The sequence below is a fragment of the Rhinopithecus roxellana genome, chromosome 10 (assembly GCF_007565055.1).
Source record: "Rhinopithecus roxellana isolate Shanxi Qingling chromosome 10, ASM756505v1, whole genome shotgun sequence".
Classification (NCBI taxonomy): Eukaryota; Metazoa; Chordata; class Mammalia; order Primates; family Cercopithecidae; genus Rhinopithecus; species Rhinopithecus roxellana.
This window is the reverse complement of record NC_044558.1, coordinates 29228777-29250418: the sequence shown is the minus strand read 5'-3', so window position 1 is coordinate 29250418 and position 21642 is coordinate 29228777. Positions and strand designations below refer to the sequence as shown.

General features: G+C 34.8%; 1 protein-coding gene across 5 annotated transcripts in view; it reads left to right on the top strand.

Moving 5' to 3' along the window:
- PPP1R12A (protein phosphatase 1 regulatory subunit 12A) overlaps positions 1 to 21642 on the top strand; it is a 168219-nt gene that overhangs the window by 122901 nt on the left and 23676 nt on the right. The window contains exons 9-17 of one of the 5 annotated variants that reach the window (XM_030939996.1): positions 995 to 1119; positions 9082 to 9297; positions 10510 to 10604; positions 11716 to 11820; positions 12753 to 12884; positions 13281 to 13457; positions 19069 to 19159; positions 20189 to 20389; positions 20632 to 20800. In XM_030939996.1, the coding sequence (XP_030795856.1) occupies positions 995 to 1119; positions 9082 to 9297; positions 10510 to 10604; positions 11716 to 11820; positions 12753 to 12884; positions 13281 to 13457; positions 19069 to 19159; positions 20189 to 20389; positions 20632 to 20800 (1311 nt within the window). Of the gene's footprint in view, positions 1 to 994; positions 1120 to 9081; positions 9298 to 10509; positions 10605 to 11715; positions 11821 to 12716; positions 12885 to 13280; positions 13458 to 19068; positions 19160 to 20188; positions 20390 to 20631; positions 20801 to 21642 lie in introns of all 5 variants that reach the window. The other 4 variants (XM_030939995.1, XM_030939998.1, XM_030939997.1 and 1 more) reach the window with 4 other exon arrangements.

Genomic DNA, 21642 nt, shown 5'->3' with positions numbered 1-21642 from the left:
TCAGCAGTTTGGGAGTCCAGGTCTGGAGGATTGCTTAAGCTCACGAGTTCAAGACCAGCCTGGGCAACATGGGGAAGCCCTGTCTCTACAAAAAATACAAAAATTAGTAGGTGTGGTAGCGCATACCTGTAGTCCCAGCTACTCAAGAGACTGCGGTGGGAAGATCACGTGAGCCTGGGTAACAGGCTTCAGTGAGCCAAGATCACACCACTGCACCCCAACCTGGGCAATAGAACAAGACCCGTGTCTCAAAGTAAATAAATAACTTGGATGGTGGTACATGGGTTTTATCTTATTTATTATTTATATCTCCTACTAGACTGTAAGTGAAGGTATTTTGTCTTTTCATTGGCTGATATATCCCTAGTACCTAGGACACTACCTGAAGAATGGGGACACTTATTATTTGATTGATTGATTCTCTACACAGTTAGGTGGATTATTTTCCAAGATGATATTGTGCCCATTTAACTTTAGACTTTTTAGGAGTGGGAAGACATGCTCTTTGGGACATTTAATCATACTGTTTGACGGGAATGTAAGGTAATTATTGACAAAAGCACTTTTAGATTTCCTTGATTAAAGAGGAACCATCAGTTTTAGATCAGTAATAGTAGTTGTTTATCCATTAGAAAATTGCATAGCTATTGTTAAGATTTTAATTGCATTCATGCATTCAAATTTTTAAATCTTAATTAAATTTCTTTTTATTTTCTTCATTTTAAAAGCATAGAAGTCAGATTCTATTTGTGCTTTTTATTGTCAGAAGCTTTGTTGTGTATCTTTCATATTATCCTAACTATTTATTTCAGCATATATATTGAGACAATGCTAGAAGCTCCCTGAAAAACTGACTTGCAAAAAGGAATCACAGTGGGGAAAGACTTTTAGTTAACAAAACCTTAAACAAAAATGGAATATAAAATGATTTTTTCCCAACCATTGAGACCAAATTTCTATGTGATCTTGACTCTTAATTGTTTGTCTTTAATAGATAAGACAAAACCCCTGGCTTCTATAACTAATGCCAACACTTCTACTACACAAGCAGCTCCTGTAGCTGTTACAACACCTACTGTGTCATCAGGTCAAGCAACACCTACATCACCTATTAAAAAGGTAAGCCAAAATTGTATTTGCTGAAAATACATGTATTCTATTTATGTACCACTTGGACTAACTCATTAAAGTAATTCTGAATTTTTATAGTTTCTTCCAAAAATATGTAAGATTTCAGAATGTAGATATGTATTTATGTTTCTAAGTTGAATGAGATTTCTTCTGAATGATTTTTTTTATCATTTTTGCAATTGATATTACTGTTGATATTATAGTTGGTAGTTAACAAATATTACATACAGTTGATAGTTAATAAATGGCAGAAAGATAAAAATTTTTGTAATATTAAAATCAATGATTGTATTCGTTTTTTTTTTTTTCTATTGAACTTTTATTTTGAGAAGCTCAGGTTTTATATCCTTTATCTCTGTTAAGTAGAGGTGTGCATGTTGATAATTTCACACATGGGTAAGTAAGTTACAAAAACTACTACCACAAGTCAATGAGAGAACGAGAATCTAAATTTTTTAAACTCATAGTACAAAGCACTAGGCAGGCAACTGGTATGCCAGTAGGAGCATGATCCCTGAGGTCGGATAAACCAGAGATGAGCTCCTGACCCTACCTTATTAGTTGTTATGACCTTGAGCAAGTTACTTACTATCTTCCTTTTGTATAACAAAACAAAATGAAGAGAAACACAGTTAATATTGTAAGGATTGGTTGAGACAGCCTGGCCAGTAAACTCAGTGTGTTTTCAAAATGTTAGTTTCATTTATTTCTCTTCTCTCTTTCTGTTCTCTGTCTGTTCTCCATCCCTCTCGTCTCTTCTCTCCACCGAAGCAGTGTTTTGCAGTTAGTGTGTTGATCTTTTTAAGACTTTACCTTTTCCTCCTTCTCTGGAACCTATCCTCCTTTTAACCCAAATTAACGATTAAGAGTTTTTGTTTATGTTTGACCTACTAGTCTCTTTTCAAAGATTTGTCTTCACCAGTCCTTTTTTATCTTTAATGGGCATACTCATTTCCCTCTCTGTCCACACACACCTCTTTTTTAACCAAACCCTTGAAAAATTGATTGCAGTCATCATAACACTTCATGCCTAAATATGTCAGTATGTATCTCCTAAATACAAGACTAATATCCTTCATTCTCAAAATAATCACACTTAGGAAATTTAACTTTGGTATAATATTATTTATGTTGTTAATAACTAATATACATACCCAGATTTTCCCAATTGTCCTTTGAGTCTTTCTGTTTGTTTTTTAAAATCAAAGGTCCACTTGGATTGTACATTGTGTTTAGTTGCCTTTGAACTACTTATTTTGTTGCTTGTTTGACATTATTTGCATGAGTTTAAGGACTGATTGTTTTTTAAATCCTCACAGCATTTCTGTTATGTTGTCAGTATTGCCAGTATTGGGATTTGGCTTTAGGTGGTCAAGGTCTTTTTTGAAATCATAAACTACAGAATAAAAAAAAAAAAATCCCTACTGTTAGTAATAATCCTTCTCTAAAATTCTTCCCAAGGAGGGCAGTAATGTAAATAATGAGTGGTAGAAATGTGTTGGTTTCATTGGTATGTAGTTTGAATATTGAGAAACTGAATGAGTTATCTTACCTTATATATTCCAAAACTGAGTGCTTCTTGAATTCAGTTAGAACTCATGTTCATATGATCATAATTATGTATGCTTTAATAAATTCTCTAAAAGCAGTTTGCAAAATTTTGAAGACTGTTAAATCATGCTATAGCTAGCGTCACTATAAACTGCTTTAAAGTTTATTTTACTTCTAGAGCCCCCATATTCTTCTTCAGTGAATACTAAATTCATGCCTGCATCTTTTGATCTGTTGCGACTGTAAGGTTATCAAAAGTTCCCAGAAGTTCCATCTCCCTGGAATACCTAGGCAAGAAACTGGCTATCTTTTTTTTTTTTTTTTTTTTTTTTTTGAGACGAAGTCTTGCTCTGTCGCCCAGGCTGGAGTGCAGTGGCCGGATCTCAGCTCACTGCAAGCTCCGCCTCCCAGGTTTGCACCATTCTCCTGCCTCAGCCTCCCGAGTAGCTGGGACTACAGGCGCCCACCACCTCGCCCGGCTAGTTTTTTGTATTTTTTAGTAGAGACGGGGTTTCACCATGTTAGCCAGGATGGTCTCGATCTCCTGACCTCGTGATCCGCCCGTCTCGGCCTCCCAAAGTGCTGGGATTACAGGCTTGAGCCACTGCGCCCGGCCTTTTTTTTTTTTTTTTTTTTTGAGACGGAGTCTTGCTCTGTCACCCAGGCTGGAGTGCAGTGGCACAATCTTGGCTCATTGCAACATCTGCCTCCCGGGTTCAAGCGATTCTCCTGCCTCAGCCTACTGAGTTGCAGGGATTACAGGCGCCTCCACCATGCCTGGCTAATTAAATTTTTAGTAGAGATGGGTTTTCACCATGTTGGCCAGGCTAGTCTCGAACTCCTGACCTTGTGATCCGCCCACCTCAGCCTCCCAAAGTGCTGGGATTATAGGCATGAGCTACTGCACCCCGCACTGGCTCTCTATCTTTTGGATATTTGGCTAAGTAATCCCTTTCCTACTACAGTCAAATGATTACAGTAAACTTCCTGTGTTCAATTTTCTTGTTCTCACATATAGCCAACATTTATGGCAATTTAGTTCTCAGTTTATACCTAATGCCCTAACTGAAAAGAAATACTTTATAACCTCTGTTAGTATAGTGGGCCAGTAATCTCCTTGCTGTAAAAGTTCTTATTCAAAATCACTCTTGGTTCTGTAATTAATATAATAACATCTGCTTCTAAATTTGCATATTTAGAAACTATTTTATTCTCAGTTTCAAGCACAATAACTTACTTTGAAGATTATATTACTTCTTTGTTCTTAAAGTTTTGTAACCAAATTTTATTCAAAACAATCGTGTAAAATTTTTGAATTTTTTTTTTTTTTTTTTTGGAGACAGAGTTTTGCTCTTGTCACCCAGGCTGGAGTGCAATCTTGGTTCACTGCAACCTGCACCTCCCAGATTCAAGCAATTCTCCTGCCTCAGCCTCCCGAGTAGCTGAATTACAGACACCTGCCACCATACCCAGCCAAGTTTTGTATTTTTAATAAGAGATGGGGTTTCATCATGTTGGCCAGGTTGGTCTCAAACTCCTGACCTCAGGTGATCCACCCGCCTTGGCCTCCCAAAGTGCTAGGATTACAGGTATGAGCCACCACACCTGGCCTGAAATATTTTTTTTGATGAAGAGGGAGTCTTCTTATCAATATTGTGTGACTTTTAAAACCTGTTATATTCAGTGATTCTTATACTCCTGTATCTACTTTAATTTAGCATATTAGTGTTTTTTTAAATTTTTTCAAGTTTATCTGTAACTTTAGTGACCTAACATACAAATTTCCTTAAACAGATTGTTAATTTCTAATTGCATCTGAAAAGGTTTTGCAATTATCTATTTTTAGGTTCCCAGTCATGACTCCACTTCTGATATTTAGACAAAGTTATATTAAGTTCTCCAGCTTCCTTCCCCGGTACATAAACTATGTGTGTGTGCACATGTGTTCACAGCAAGATAGATCACAAAAATGGAAGCACACAAAACAGTTTTACATTTCACTTATTTTAATCACTTGGGGTAACTATGGTGAAAGATAGAGGTGTTTACTTTAAATGATCTTTCCTTAATTCCTTAACCCTTCAGCTGAAATTAAAGAACTGTTTCTGTAGCAATATCAAGCTGATGATTTGTGGAGATGTTATCTATAAAACCATCAGTTTGATTTTGTGCTTAAAATTGTTAACTAACAATAAGTCTGTATAAGCCTTTCTAGTCAAAATAAATATTGTTGGGATCTCTAAAGCAGATCATCTATTATTCTATATGGGCATACATTCCAATAAAATGTAAATGGCGTTTTCTTTACTTGATGTTAAAAATTCAGAATTTTTATGGAATTAAGTGTTCTAGTTAATTGAATTCAATGTAATAGCTAATAATTTAACAAAAGACTGCTATGTGCTGTGGGTACATAAAGTATTCCAATTGAAATGTACAGATGTAGCATGATTTAAAAGGAGAAGAGGCCGGGCGTGGTGGCTCAAGCCTGTAATCCCAGCACTTTGGGAGGCCGAAATGGGGGGATCACGAGGTCAGGAGATCGAGACCATCCTGGCCTACACGGTGAAACCCCGTCTCTACTAAAAATACAAAAAACTAGCCGGGCGACATGGCGGGCGCCTGTAGTCCCAGCTACTCGGGAGGCTGAGGCAGGAGAATTGTGTGAACCCGGGAGGCGGAGCTTGCAGTGAGCTGAGATCCGGCCACTGCACTCCAGCCTGGGCGACAGAGCAAGACTTCGTCTCAAAAAAAAATAAAAAATAAAAAAATAATAAATAAATAAATAAAAGGAGAAGAAATTATATTTGACTTAAGATAATAGAATCAGGACATTTTAGATAAATTTTATCTTAAAGTAGGTAGTACTCCACCTGAGAGAAAAGGGCTTGCATAACTTGTTGAAAGGGAGAGAAGAAAAACAATATGAGCAAGTGGGGATAATATGGAATAATTTGACGGGAAAAACGAATTGTTCCATTTAATTGATTTATAGGGTGCATATATACAAAGTAAACAGGAAAAGTAGAGCCATGTTGCAGGATGTCTTCACTTCTAGGATAACACTTTTTTTAATTAATTAATTAATTTATTTTTTTTTTTTGAGACGGAGTCTCGCTCTGCCGCCCAGGCTGGAGTGCGGTGGCCAGATCTCAGCTCACTGCAAGCTCCGCCTCCTGGGTTCACACAATTCTCCTGCCTCAGCCTCGGAGTAGCTGGGACTACAGGCGCCCGCCACCTCGCCCGGCTAGTTTTTTGTATTTTTTTAGTAGAGACGGGGTTTCACCATATTAGCCAGGATGGTCTCGATCTCCTGACCTCGTGATCCGCCCGCCTCGGCCTTCCAAAGTGCTGGGATTACAGGCTTGAGCCACCGCGCCCGGCCTAGGATAACACTTTTATAATTTATTTGATAAGTAGTAGAGAGTCATGGAAGATGTTTGAACAGTGCCTTGAGAGAATTATTCTTTATAGAATACTATTCTGCAGTGTACAGATTTGAAGATGAGAGACTGATTGAGAAAAGGTTTATCAGAAGGTCATTGAAGTTGCCCACAATGATAAGAATATGAACTAAGGAAGTGGCTCTGGGCTTATAAAGGAGAGGAGATTTAGAGACTTGACCTCTAATTTATGGATGGAGGAAAATGACAGAGAAGGTCTAACATAATTGTGAAGTTTGAAACATACGAGATCGAAGAGATAACCTTAGTGCCATTAACAGAATTAGGGAACTGAAGAAGAGATGGTTTGGAAGTAAAGGTGTTTTATTTTAGTCATATTGAGTTTCAGGTTTTCAGTTACAGTTCTAGATTGTCCACTCTACAGGTAAAATTAGGACTGGAAATTTAGGAGACTGGACTGGAGAATAATACATTTGAGAATAAGCTGACTACAATTAATATTTAGCCTGAGGAAGTAAAGATCCTCCCCCAACCCCCCAGGAGAAGAAAGTAGAAACAGAATATGAGAGATCCAAGAGCAGACTCTGGAAGGGCTAGCACAAGGAAAGTTGTACACACACACACAGCCTATATAAGGAATGTTGTACACACACACACACACACACGTGTCAGTCAGTCAAGAAAAGAATGGTCAGAGTCGAAAGAAAAAGAAGGTCAAGATAGCATCCAGTTAAAAAAGCCAAAGAAGAGAGTTTCATGGAGGAGGAGGTATAGTTAAGTATTTCGGGAAGGGTTTATTTATATACCAAGTAAAATCAATAGGTGCCTTTAGACGTATAAAGCGGTAGTTAAATCCAAATTCATGTTGGGCAGAGTGGAGGTATATCAATGATTACTGTGTAACAAATGCTGATTTCAAAATTGATAGATAGTACTGCCTCATTTTTCTGAACACTAGGATAACAGTAATGGTAGTATTTTATTGGGTAATTATAAGGTTGAAACAGGATAACCCATGTGAAGCACTTAGCTGAGGGTCACACACTAGTAAATATTTGTTAAATGTTAGCTTCAGTTATAACAATAAATGTTATCTGATCTCTGGCTGTTTTATCATGGGGGAAAATGCTTGTTTCCAGGTTTTTTGTTTGTTTTTGTTTCTGTTTTTTGAGGAGGTAGGAGACCTAATGTGGGTGTTGGCAAACTGGCTGGTGGGCCAAACCTGGCCCACTACCTGTTTTTGTATAGCAAACTGGTTGGAGAAAAAAAATCAGAAAAATTTCACTGTCCCTAAAGTTTTATTGGGTACAGCCACACTCATTCATTTCTGTATTATCTGTGATCCACAAAGCTTGGCATTTACAGTCTAGCCCTATAAACTCATCAATCAATAAGTAGCTGCCTCAGTACCTATCATATTGCACAGAATATTAGAGTTCACAAACTTTCTTGGTCATTGGAGCCCCTAGTGTTTGGTAGGCTTTTTTCACAGTGCCACTGGCAAAAGGAATTACCTGTTTGTCTCATTAGGTAGTTCGATGCAAATGTGATCAAAATGGCAGGTTGTGCAGTGTCTATGAGATGTCACTGTTCTTCTCTCAAAACTTTAAAATATTCTACAGAGCCCCCGTGACTTTGTTGTGACACCCTGGAGCACTTCAGTGCACATTTTAGGAACTGAGGAATGCTTAGACCCTATTGATAGCAGTTCATTACTGGAAGTACCAGAGGTATATCTTTATAACAGTTTTGTCCATGAAGTGGCCCTCAAGCATCATCATGGGAGCTTTAACAAGCTCTGTTAACCTGCTAATTTTAGCAAATGTTGGCAATAGATATGAAAGAAAGGATTTTTTAAAAACGTTTAGTACCCTATGCTTGTGGCAACTAGTTAGTTGCTGTATTCACCAATCTGTATAGTTAACTGTGATTGACTATAGAAATTCTAGAAGTGAAGTTGATAAAGTGATCTAAAGATAACAGGTTGCATTTTTAGGGTTGTTGGAAAGCCCTAAAAATAGCATAAATATTTGTACGTAAAATTAGTTTTTATTATAGTTGAAATATTTAATGTTTGGTGGAGAAATCAGTAAATTTAAGGCTGTGATGTTAAACAGTATTATAATTAGAAAATATCAGTTACTAGTTTTTGTTGATTATGTTGGACATAAAATTTTTTAACCAGAGTGTATACATGGATTACAAACAAAATTCATGTGCAGTAGTTTGTTCACTCACATGCTATATTATCTATTCTATATGTCTTTAATTGCTTTAGAAGTTTATTAGATTTTTTCAGATTATCTCATGCTAAAACTAGAACTTGTTCCCAGTAACTTTTAAAGATTGGATCATTACCCAATTATTGGGGTTTAATTTATTATAAAACTATTTTAAAATGAAGAAAATACTTTTTGCTCGTAACTTCCCTTTTCTGTTTTCATGCTTTCAATCTTTATCTCTTTACCTGTCTTACTTTTAATTGGCTTTAGTATGATTTCATTGCTCCTATCATGCCTGTGGTGGAATCAGTAGATCCTGCATCATGGAGGCAGGGCTTGCGCAAAACTGGCATTGTTCTTGTGCCCAATAAGGGTGAAAAGTCTATGGTGAGGCATTTCTATGTGCAAGAATTTATATTAGGTTACAACATAACAAGTTTAATATAAATTGGTTTCAAAGATGCATGGTTTTGAGTCCTTATGGTGTGCTCATTTTTGTTTTCTGTATTTGCATTATAATTTTTCTGTGTGATATAAAGTGTGTAGTGTGTTTTCTTAAGTCTAACCCCTGGGAAGGTAGTCTATTTCTTTAAAATTTTTAGATCTTTACATTTTTTTACTAAGACATTAACCTATTTAGTGAAAGTGTTTTATCCTGAAACTGTAAACCATAATTTTAAATATATTATCTGTAAACTTATTGTTTCCAATTTAAAGACTGATCAGCTTTAAGAATTCTTTTTTCTTTTCCTTAAAAAATAAAATAAACACAGTTTCCAACCACAGCTACAAAAATTTCTCCCAAAGAAGAAGAGAGAAAAGATGAGTCTCCTGCAACTTGGAGGTTAGGACTTAGAAAGACGGGCAGCTATGGTGCACTTGCTGAAATCACAGCATCTAAAGAGGGTCAGAAAGAAAAAGATACTGCAGGTGTTACACGTTCAGCTTCAAGTCCCAGACTTTCCTCCTCTTTGGATAATAAAGAAAAGGTAATCTATTTCACAGTCTGGTTTCTGTGAAAACTCTTATGATTTCTTTTCCAGGAACATTAAATCTAGTAGATTGTCTGCTAGTTATCTTTAGATCTAGGTATCAAGTTAATTAACCTTAATGAATTACATAAGACAAATGTAATTTATACAGAATTATAAGTACTGGAAAGATCTGATGTATTTGCCTAAAACATGAATTATGGGACTATACTCAGTTAAAGGAATCTATTATCTTACTTGAGAATTTATAATAGAACTGTATTAAGGAGCAGGCTTATTTTGTTTATTATGATTCAAGAAGCTTTCTGAAGTTTAAAAAACATAGGAATACATTTATTCTAGAATGTTAGTATACTCATAAGTTACATTCAGTATCTGAAAAAAAAACAGATTTTTCATCTACTGTATTACAAGCAACTTTGTCTTAATGAGTAAATTTAATAACTATTTTGAGAGGCGGTATTAATATTGCATTATTTAGGATGTACCACAGTTTATTCAATACTAGTATTTATTTCTACAGCATATTCAGCGCTTGGACTATTTTTTGCCCATGCAGTTTTCTTTCTCTACTTAGAAGTGTTTCCTTGTATCAGAAATTCAGATGAAATTTCTCATCAAGTAATTCTAATATTTTTGCTTTTTTATCAATTTATTGTGTAATTGGTTTCCAGGTATTTTATGCCAGCTTACTAGGAATATATCAGAGTGTCATTGTCACTACACACTCTTAGCCATATTTGGATAAATACAATGTAAATAATATTTGTTTTGACTATTTTGATGTATTTGAGAGCACTGATTATCAAGGTTCTGAATAGCTTGTATAATATAAATGCTTGAGACCTCTCAGTGAACCATATTTGAAACTTTATTTCTGTGGAAGAAATAAAGATATTTCAGCTTATGACACAGTATTACTTTAATCTGCTATAAAAGTTTTAGAAAAAGTCATTAAAATGTGGAGGAATTTTTTTCCTTTCTTAGTTAAAATGTTATCTGATTCTAGACTAAAAGAGAAAGAAAACTAGTTTGAACAGACTGATTATTGATTGACATTAATTTTAGAGTTTAGGAATTGTTGAAATACTGTAAACTATGATAGGTATGTAATTATACATTATTGAATAACTTTTTCTTAATACTTTTAGCATTGTCTATAGTCAGTACACAAATTAATTTTTACTTATTTGTTTCTCTGTTGTGTAGGAGAAAGATAGTAAAGGAACTAGGCTTGCATATGTTGCACCTACAATACCAAGACGACTAGCCAGTACATCTGACATTGAAGAGAAAGAAAACAGGTGAGTTTATTTTTATTTGCTTTATGCATTCACTATAAAATCTTATTATCTATCATGAGAGTTAATACATGAGCATTGTAATTATGTGTGGATATGTATTGTGGGAAGAGATGGAGTGTATTCCTGAAGGAGAAAATACCAACTACATAGTCCTGAGGAGGTGCAGACTTAGTATGTTCATGAAATAGCAAAGAAGTTGTGGCTGGAACAGAGTGAGGGGAAAGTGGGAGGAGATAGGTCGCAAACTAAGTTCTCTAAATATTTGGAACATTTAGGAAAGGGGAAAGAAGAAGGGAAGGAAAGCCCTGACTTAATCGTTTTAATTTTTTTTAAATATTTTTGTTTAAATATTTTAGTTTGTTTCTTCCTATTTTTCAGCTTATAGAATTTGAATATTTTTTTTTTTTTTTTGAGACAGTCTCACTCTCGCTCATGCTGGAGTGCAGTGGCACAATCTCGGTTCACTGCAACCTCCACCTCTCGGGTTCAAGCAGTTCTCTGCCTCAGTCTCTCAAGTAGCTGGGGTTACAGGCACCTGCCACAACGCCCGGCTAATTTTTATATTTTTCATAGAGATAGGGTTTCACCATCTTGGCCAGGCTGGTCTTGAACTCCTGACCTCGTGATCCACCCACCTCGGCCTCTCAAAGTGCTGGGTTACAGGTGTGAGCCACCGTGGCTGGCCAAGAACTTTTTAATATACTTGTAATCATGTTATAATGTCCAGCTTTTGATTTTTTTCCCCTGAGATCTCATAAGCAGTCTTTTATGTTAATATATGTTTTTAATAAGTATTGTTTTTTATTGGCACGTAGTATACTATAAAGTAGATCTTCTCCAGTTAAAGTAAGCATCTCCCCTACTTTATATTTTGTGATCAAAAAGTATATTTCTGTAAATATCTGAATTTTCCCCCTATACTTAGGGGAAAAATTATACCTTAGGGTATAATCTTAGTACTGAAATTATTTTATCTTCTTGATAAATATTCCCAAGTGTCCTCCCAAAGGTTTTTGCTAGTTTCAGCTTATATTAATATTTACTGGTGTACAGCCTTTTTAATCCCATTTTAAAATTATCTACCAGAATCTGAAGGGTGTTCTTTTAACAGAGATTCTTCAAGTTTGCGAACAAGTAGTTCATATACAAGGAGAAAATGGGAAGATGATCTTAAAAAAAATAGCTCAATTAATGAAGGATCAACTTATCATAAAAGGTAATAATATTATTCTTAAGTGGTTTTTACGTATTCATTTATAAAAATTGAGGCAATTTGTTTGGAGCCCTCAGTTTAACATCATTTTAAACAAATACGTGTTTTTATTAAATATTATGAGTTTTTGTTGTTTAAAACTTACTCTAAACACAGGATATATATTTAAAGATGGGTGATAATTTGTTCTTATGCCTTTCTAGTATATAATTAAGCTTCAAATATTATGAAATGTTTTTTAGATTGTTACATATTTAAGAGGAACTCCTTTAGAAGGAACTCCTTGACTAGAACAACTTAAACAGGCCATTGTCTTAATTGATCTAGTTGTCATTGTTGATCTGGAAAGATTTGCCTTGCCCTAGAACTCAGAGCTATGGAAATGCTTTCAATTGGAATGCTGGTAATATCATGTTGAAGAGGGAAAAAAGCCCTATAAACAATTTCTTTACTAAAAGCAACCAAAAAGAAGAGTAAGATGTGAACAAGTTTCATGTAGGCATTGGTTACTTCCGAGGTATCTGACCCATTGCTGAAATAATTTTCTTCAAAAAATGTCAACGTCTTGTTTTCCGTGGGTAATACAAAACCAAAGTGTGTTTTTCAGGCTCAGCCTGGCATGACCATATGGTGTGGAATAGTTTCAGAAATGTGAAATATCAGATCATTGTCTTGCTGAGAAAGTTGGGAGGAGGCACTAAAATGATACACTACCAAATTAGTGAAATTGTCTAAACTCTAGCAAGTCGTAGATGCAACTCTTGGTGCTGGAGCTGGTGGTGTATTTAGGAACACAGTTTTTAATTTTTTTCTAGCCTTGTAATTTGTATAACGTATAGACATTAACTCTAGAATACACATACAAACACATCCTATATAGATATGACTCTTTTGTTTAGTTGCTCCTTTGGTAGAAGACAAGATGATTTGATTAGTTCTAGTGTTCCAAGCACCACATCAACACCAACAGTTACCTCTGCAGCTGGGCTTCAGAAAAGCCTGCTTTCCAGCACAAGCACTACTACAAAGATTACAACGGGTTCTTCCTCAGCAGGCACACAAAGCAGGTAAGTCACAGATACATTTTGTGCTCAGGTCTACTGTGTGCTTATGTATGTGCATGCGTTTTTGTTTAGAAGATTGTGGGGCTCTGGATTTTCTCATTTATCTTGTTAAATTTATTCGCAAACAAAAATTGGTTCAACATGAGGCAATTATGCATGTCTGGGGGAAAATTTAAGTTCCTGAACAATGAACTTTCCTTGAATTAGACTGCTTAAAATGTAAATTTCTCTCTTTGACAACTCTGGGAGAGCTTTTTGGTTCATAATTTAAGGATGTCTCACCTTGCGTTTTAAAAAAATCCATCCCTGTAGTCATGTGTTTTCAGCTGCTAGAAAGTGCTTTCATTGTTTAGCTGTTTTCCTTTTCTCTTTTTTGTGTTGCTGCTTATGATGCTATAGTACCTCAAATCGTTTGTGGGCTGAGGATAGTACTGAAAAAGAAAAGGACAGTGTTCCTACGGCAGTGACCATTCCTGTTGCTCCAACTGTTGTAAATGCTGCAGCTTCTACCACAACCCTGACTACAACTACTGCTGGCACTGTCTCCTCCACAACAGAGGTCAGGGAGAGACGCAGGTGTGTAAAGGTCATAACAGTACTGCTGTGATATATCTTGCCCAGTGATCAAGGTTGTTTTTTTGTTTTGAAAAAGATCTCGTGAGGTTGATGACCATCTCTCCAGTAGAGTAATAGATGAAATACCCTGTCAGCTCAAAACTAAATACAACTAGCAATTATTTGTATTTAGGCTTTGTGATCCATCTCTGACAGAAGTAATATTTTTTTTGTTTAAAGTCAGTGAGCAAGACGGTTGTTTTCTTACTTAAACATTTTAGTTTCTAAAGTGGATTTATTTCAAAAAAAATTTTTTTATGAAGAACTGAACACACAGCACATGGAAAATTAAATGCAACATGACAAAAACAGGTTTTATCATTATTTTCATTGTTTCCTCCATTAAGAAATTTGAAGAATGTTGAACTGTTTTGTTCCTGTTGATTTTGAGAATTTTATGTGAAGATTCTCTTGGTAAGGAAAGACTTCTGTGCATAATTGTAAGCCAGATAATTTTAAGTGTGTTGAATACATTCATTTAGTTTTGTCTCTGATACATAGAAAGCACTTACTATTTAGATTTTTTTCAAAAAGTTTGAATTTAGGCTTAAATATTTTTAAAACATTGCTCACTTTCTGTTGCTGCCTATTGGCATGGAATCATAGATGTACAAAGGAGCTTACTATCTTTTGGGATTTCCTTGCTTTACCGAAGGAAACAGACCCAGAGATAATATGTGACTATTTTACTTTTGTATGGTTTATTGGTGTGAGGGCTGAGGCTCGCCCCAAGATTGCAGGAAAATTAGTTCAGTTCTTTCTGCTATATTATGCATAGTCCCTAGCTTTTTTTTCCTCTTGAAAAAAAAAAAAGAAAACCTTAGGAAACCAAATGTCAGCCTTATTTTTATATTTTATTCTTACAAAATTAAATTATATAACTAATTTTTTTTTACTAAAATACTGACCAGATTAACTTTGATTTATTTCTGTCACGTAGTAGTTACATACAGAGTTTTTTTTCTCTGTTGCCAAGTGAAGTGCCTGGCCTGTAGTAGTAATGGCCTCACAGTAATATTTGTGTTTGAATATGTGAAAAGTAATAAGTTAGTGTTAACTTTTTCTTCTATCATTGTATATTTAGTTTTTGTCTATATTTAGGTTTTGTTTGTACTTCTATGATGAAATTTAGTGGTACTTTTATAATGCCACTGCAAGTGGTGGTTTGTGATTTGAGTACCAGTATAGGTCATATTATATTTTAATTATTCTTCCCTTTTTTCCTATAAACTTAAGTCAGTTTTAGGTTGTTGTAGTGCTCTCAGTAAGACCATAGAGCCAACAGAAATTAGTATCCATCATTTAATCAAACTTAAATAAGTTTGAGGTGTTCACTTTTTGTTGGTGGGGTTGGGAGGGGTTGCTGAAAGGAAGAAGGATCAGAAATTCTTGGTTTCTTAACTCCTTACTCTGCCTTGATTCTTAAGGTTAGAATTATCTTTGAGTCAGAATCTCTTCTGTTAAATGAGGTGTTTGATTTATATTTTTAACCTCTAGAATCTTTTCTGTCTCTAGCATTCAGTGCTTTTGAAAATTTCTCCAGTGACAAAACCTAATAAATGTCTCCCCAGAATTATCAATTGTTTCAGAACAAATTATGATGATTAATCCACAGATTGTTTATTCTGCTGAAGAGAATTGAGTTTTGACTTTTAGAATTAGTCCTAGTTAGTTTTAATGGAAGACATTGAAGACTGAAAATTAAACACTTCGATATATTTTTAAACACAACATATTCTAATTGCGTAAGAAAAAAATGTGTCTGGTGACATTTTTTGTGGTCTATATAATAGAGGTTTTTTGTCTTACCTTGTTTCAGTGATGTTTGCAGTGATATCAGTGTTTGTGTTTTGTTCCATGTGAAATAATTGTTTGCAATCTTGAATACATTGTTGGCCTTTTCTGTTTGTCTTTTATTTAAATTTCATCAATGGTTCTGAAATGTATATGATTTAAAATTTGCCTTAAAAATGTATATATGGTGATTTGAGAATATACTGTGGCTAAAACAACAACAACAAAAAAAGTCAACACAGGTATACTCTTTGGGTTGCTCAGAAAATGGTAAGCATTTAAGGAATAAAATTATATACCCTGTATAGTTCTAAGAAAGAGATGCAGTAGGTCAGTGTGATATAACAATGATAAAGGCAACAATGGGGTTTGGTAGGTATATTCTACCATCTTTTAATGATCACCTCTTTGCAATTAAAAGTACATAAAATATATAAATTATTTTTCTTCTGTATGTCGTATTCTTAGAGGTCTGCTCTAGATAGGTACCCCAAAGGAGGAGAAAGGAACTGAATATTAGATGGTAATTATCAAATAAAGGAAATGTGTTTATATTACAAATTGATAAGCTATATTTTTATGCTAATTTGGGATGAATGTCACATGGAAAATTAAAATTATCTGCAGGTGCAGATTTTGTAAGTCTTTCAATTAGTAACTTTTATCCCCCTAACCTTCATATGTGAAACCAGGTATGATAGATTTATTGACTTTTATGGCAATTTGAAAGTATTGAAAAGGAATCCAGGTTCATTGGGAGAGAGTGTAGTGGTTGATAGTACTATTTGCTATGGTAGTAAAAAAGAGCCAAGTGTCAATGCAAGTTTCTCTGTTATAAACTAAATATGAAACATTTGACTGTAGTCAAATCTGACAGTAGTTCACGTTCATGTTTAGTTTTAGAGCAGCTCATGAAATACTAAAGTGATAACATGCACCCTATCTGTCTTGCTGTGAACTTTTTTATTTTTTCCAAGACAGGATCTCGGTCACCCAGGCTGTGTGTGGTTGTGTGATGATAGCTTCTGCAGCCATGACCTCCTGGGTTCAAGGGATCCTCTCACCTCAGCCTCCTGAGTAGCTGGGACTACAGGTGTGCCATCACACCCAGCTAATTTTTTAAATTTTTGTAGAGATGGAGTCTCACTGTGTTGCCTAGACTGGTCTCAAACTCCTGGCCTTAGGCAGTCTTCCCACCTTGACCTCCTAATGTGCTGGAATACAGGCATGAGCTACTATACACAGTCTGCTATAAACCTTGTTAAACCAGATTAACTATCACATTTAAGTTTAATCTCCTTTTATTTTTTCTTCTCTTCATTTGGTAGAAGTCTGAAAAGTAATAAATTGCATAGGGCCAGTAGGTACATACTTAAATTAAATGAATGAATGGAAAAAATAGCCATTGGACATTTTCCAGGCTGATGTTCTTAGGAGCACTTTTCTATATTTACTGGATATACCACAAAATGGGTCGGGGTGGAGGATTCTCTATTTAAATGGTCTCGGGAAATACTGAGTTAAGCCAAGTTAATACAGGTTACATTTCTCATTATATCACAGACCTTTTAATATGTTATTGTGATTTTCCTAGAGAAGGTTAGAATATGTAGCATTTCCCTAATTTATACAGCCATTTTTTGTAACAAGCCCAAGCCCCTCTTATATCCCAGAATTAATGTTCTTAAATTTTAATAACAAGATTATTAGTTATTGTCTTATTCCTTTTGAATTACTTGTCCCAGGAAATTCACTATAATAGTTATAAAAACATAGTATCTCTTATATCTAAATAAAATTAAAGTCAAAGTATAATAGTGATGGAATTTTCATCTTAATATAAGTTTATTGGATGTCCCATTCAAGTAAAACTCCATCTTGTGAATTTCTTGACTTAGCTACAAATGTAATTATGTAGAAACAGCAAGAAGAACCAGTTCTCGGAACTAATTTTAAGCAATAAGTAAGAGTTAATTGATGAAATTGAGGCAACTAAGATCTTGCGTGAGAAATTATCTGGTCATCTTAGGGTTAATTATCTAAGGAGGTGAATGCTAAGAATAGTATCATATATTCTAGTTTTAGAGAAGCAGTTACCAAAAATTTCAGGGTTGTAGAAAGAAATATGATTTCCTTATATATATAAAAGGAATGAGGGCTCTCAAAAGTTTTGAAAAAATGGTAGATGATTCTAAGGATGTTTGAAGATGTGGTATACTTGCTGAACTGAGAGCTTTAAAGGACACAGAGAAAAGGCATAAAACCCACAGTAAATTCAGAGGTTTATTATGATTGTATGAATAGTGTTAGGCTAAAAAAATGAATTACACATTGAGAAGAATGCTAAAGCTAACAAAAGAAAGTGTTTTTTTGAGACAGAGTTTTTCTCTAGTTGCCCAGGCTGGAATACAATGGCACAATCTCAGCTTACCATAACCTCCACCTCCCGGGTTCAAGTAGTTCTCCTGCCTCAGCCTCCTGAGTAGCTGGGATTACAGGCATGCACCACCAAGCCTGGCTACTTTTGTATTTTTAGTAGAGATGGGGTTTTCTCCATGTTGGTCAGGCTGGTCTCGAACTCCTGACTTCAGGTGATCCGCCTGCCTCAGCCTTCCAAAGTACTGGGATTACAGGCGTGAGCCACCGTGCTTGGCCAAGAAAGAGCCTTTTTTAAAAGTAGCGTTTGAGCTGGCGCAGTGACTCACGCCTGTAATCCAGCACTTTGGGAGGCCGAGGTGGGCGGATCACGAGGTCAGGAGATCGAGACCATCCTAGCTAACAGGGTGAAACCCCTTCGCTACTCAAAATACCAAAAAAATAGCTGGGCGTGGTGGCGGGCGCCTGTAGTCCCAGCTACTCAGGAGGCTGCGGCAGGAGAATGGCGTGAACCCGAAAGGCGGAGCTTGCAGTGAGCCGATATCATGCCCCAGCACTCCAGCCTGGGCCACAGAGTGAGACTCCGTCTCAAAAAAAAAAAAAAAAAAAAAAAAAAAAAGGCAGCATTTGAATAAAGAAAACTCACTAGATTGTTGCCTGGGGTTTTAGGAGGGGAATACATGGAATAAACTTCATAAATTTAAACAGCATAGAAGATAGAGATGCAGTTGACCCTTGAACATTGCAAGAGTTAGGAGTGCTGACTCCCTGTGCAGTCAAAAATTTGCATATAACTTTTGAATCCCCTAGATCTAAATTAATAGGCTACCATTGACTGCAAGCCTTACCAATAACATAAGCGGTTGATTAGCACATATATTGTATGTTACATATATACTCTATTCTTACTATAAAGTAAGCTAGAGAAAAGAATGTTAAGATACTCATAAGGAAGAAAAATATATTTACTAATTAAGTGGAAGTGGGTCATCACAAAGGTCAGAATTCTCTTCGTCCTCACATTGAGGAGGAAGAGGAGAGATTGGTCTAGCTGTCTCAGAGGTGGTGGAGGGGGTAGAAGGAGGCAGAAGATAATCTTCAGTTCTCTAAATCCTTTTTAAAAATGTGGTTTCATCTTAAAATTAAATTACATTGTTTTTAAAAATGTAGTTAGGAAGTTAAAATGTGATGTTAAGATATAATTATTAAAATATAACTAGTTCCAATCTAAAAAGAAATTATCGAATCGCATTATTGAATTTCAAAGACCATTTTCTGGAGACTTTTCCTTAAAACTTATTAAAATACTAAACCTGTATGTTTTATTCATATACATTGATAGATATTTACATTCACAGTTACTACATTTACAACTAACGGTTTTTTTAATCTATTACTGTAGATCATACCTCACTCCTGTTAGGGATGAAGAGTCTGAATCCCAAAGAAAAGCAAGATCTAGACAAGCAAGACAATCTAGAAGATCAACACAGGTATAGTTAATGTAATTAATACATAAAACTTACATAAGTAGCATATAAAACATATATACACACACACGTAAAACAAGTTACCTTTCTCTTTTTCACTTTGTTGTGAAAATATTGATGTCAGTATATAGTGTGAGTAAATCCTCAAAAGGTAAAGGTTACTCATAGCCTTCTGTATGGTTACTCTGTTACTATTATATTTCATCTAATTAGCGTATGCCTTTGTGTCTTTTTGAGTATTTTATCCTTATTCCTAATACAGTGTGTGGCACAGGGTATTTGGTTAGAATAATCATATATGATGTCTAATAACTATTTAAAAGTTCTATGAATATTTGGAAGTTGTGGGCAGAGAATAGGCTCTTATATTAGGTATATTTAACAGCTAATGTGCAAGTATGAAAAAAATGTCATTCAGGCTGGTGATCTCCTTACCTCTGTTTTGCCATTCTAATTATGCTATATATGATGCATACTTTTGTGTCTTTCTACTTTTCCACAGTTAGGAAGGTCCACAGTCCAGATTCAGCTGTCTATCCTTATCATTACTTAGCTTTCAAGCTGAACTATTTGCTAGGGCCTTAATATACTTTTTCTGCCTATACTTTTCACTTCTTGAAATCTAACCTGTTCTTCAAGGTCAAATCTTGAAAAATTTATCGAAATCTCTTTTAAGCCTTAGCAATTGTCATGCATGTATATATAGATATATACACACATATATACACAGACATATATAAACATAAATATTTATAATATAATATACAAACAGTATATATATTGGCTATTCTTCCCTACTTTGAACTTGTGGGAAACATTTATATGCATAGAGTATCCAGTAGCTATCATTGTGCTTGCTAATGGTGATTCTTCATAGAATAAATGTAACTTGCTGTTTCCATTTGCAAACCAATTCTAAACATGCATATTTGACATTTATTGCATTTGTATGTGATGTATCTATTTCTAAAATATTCCTTTGAACAAGCTTTAATGCATCTCATAATTATATTGATCTTTTTGTGTGTGCAGGGAGTGACATTAACTGATCTTCAAGAAGCTGAGAAAACAATAGGAAGAAATCGTCCTACCCGAACCAGAGAACAAGAAAATGAAGAAAAAGAAAAAGAGGAAAAAGAAAAACAAGATAAAGAGAAACAAGAAGAAAAGAAGGAGTCAGAAACATCTAGAGAAGACGAATATAAACAAAAATACTCCAGAACGTATGATGAGGTAACAGTATATCAAAAACACTTTTAAGTCAAATGGTATGAATTGTCCTTATGATCCTCAACATACAAGAGATTACATACACAACAAACCATATACAAAATACTGTAAAGGATTTTAGCTGGAAATTTGAATTACTTTGGCATGATTAGAACACTACTTTTTCTTTGAAATGAAGTTTTAAGTATTTTATGTTTTTAATTGTGTTTAGTGTTTCAAATGGTTTTGATCTTAATGTTTCACAGACTTACCAGCGTTATAGGCCAGTATCAGCTTCAAGTTCAGCCACTCCATCCTCTTCACTTTCTACTATGAGCAGTTCACTCTCTCCTTCAAGTCAACTAAACAGGCCAAATAGTCTTGTAGGCATAACTTCTGTTTACCCCAGAGGAATAACAAAAGAAAATGAAAGAGGTAAGAATAGCAAATTTTGAAAACACTTTGCTTTCTTCATATAATCCCTTGGATTAGGGTTTCCTAAATAGTAATTCAACAGAAAAGGAACAGCATCTTAACTTGTGATTCATTGAACCTAAACAGAAAGAATATGAAGGTTGAGAATGAGAAAAGTAGAAAACAGAAATAGAAAATAATATGGCCTGCAGTTGATATTAATATTTTTATAACCTAATATTTCACAAAAATCTTCATGTCCACCTGCAAAGAAAAGTTAATATAGAACTGGTGGGTGACTATTTCTAGAAGCAATTTATTACTGTAGTACTTTTCTGATGCTTCAAGCTATTTCTTGCCTACTGTGTAGATCATATCATTTAAATGGTTTTTGTGAAATTGTTGTAAACTGAAATTACTAAATACATGTAATGATCTCACTAAAACACATTTTTTATGCTTATTTCTTGAAAAATACATTTATCTCAAACTATATATTGGCATATTGTTACTCATTATTACCATTTCCTATTATTTTATATAAACTTTCTGTTTAAATTCTGAGTAATTCCTACTTTAAATCAGAGATAAGTACTAAATAAAATTACTTTTAATTATAGGCATTTTATATTTTAAAGCCTAAATCTTACAGTATTAGTCATGATAATATCAGTAATAATGTAGAATAAACACCAGAAAATAAAGTTTATTCCCAATTTCCAACTATATATTTTCTTATATTGATCATTGAGATATTTCAGTTCTTTAAGCTACTATATGTGAGGCCTACATCGTGTTTGTAAAAATGTTGAACCAACATTTAATATTAGAGATACTCACTTCAAACTTCAGATTTTTGTCAT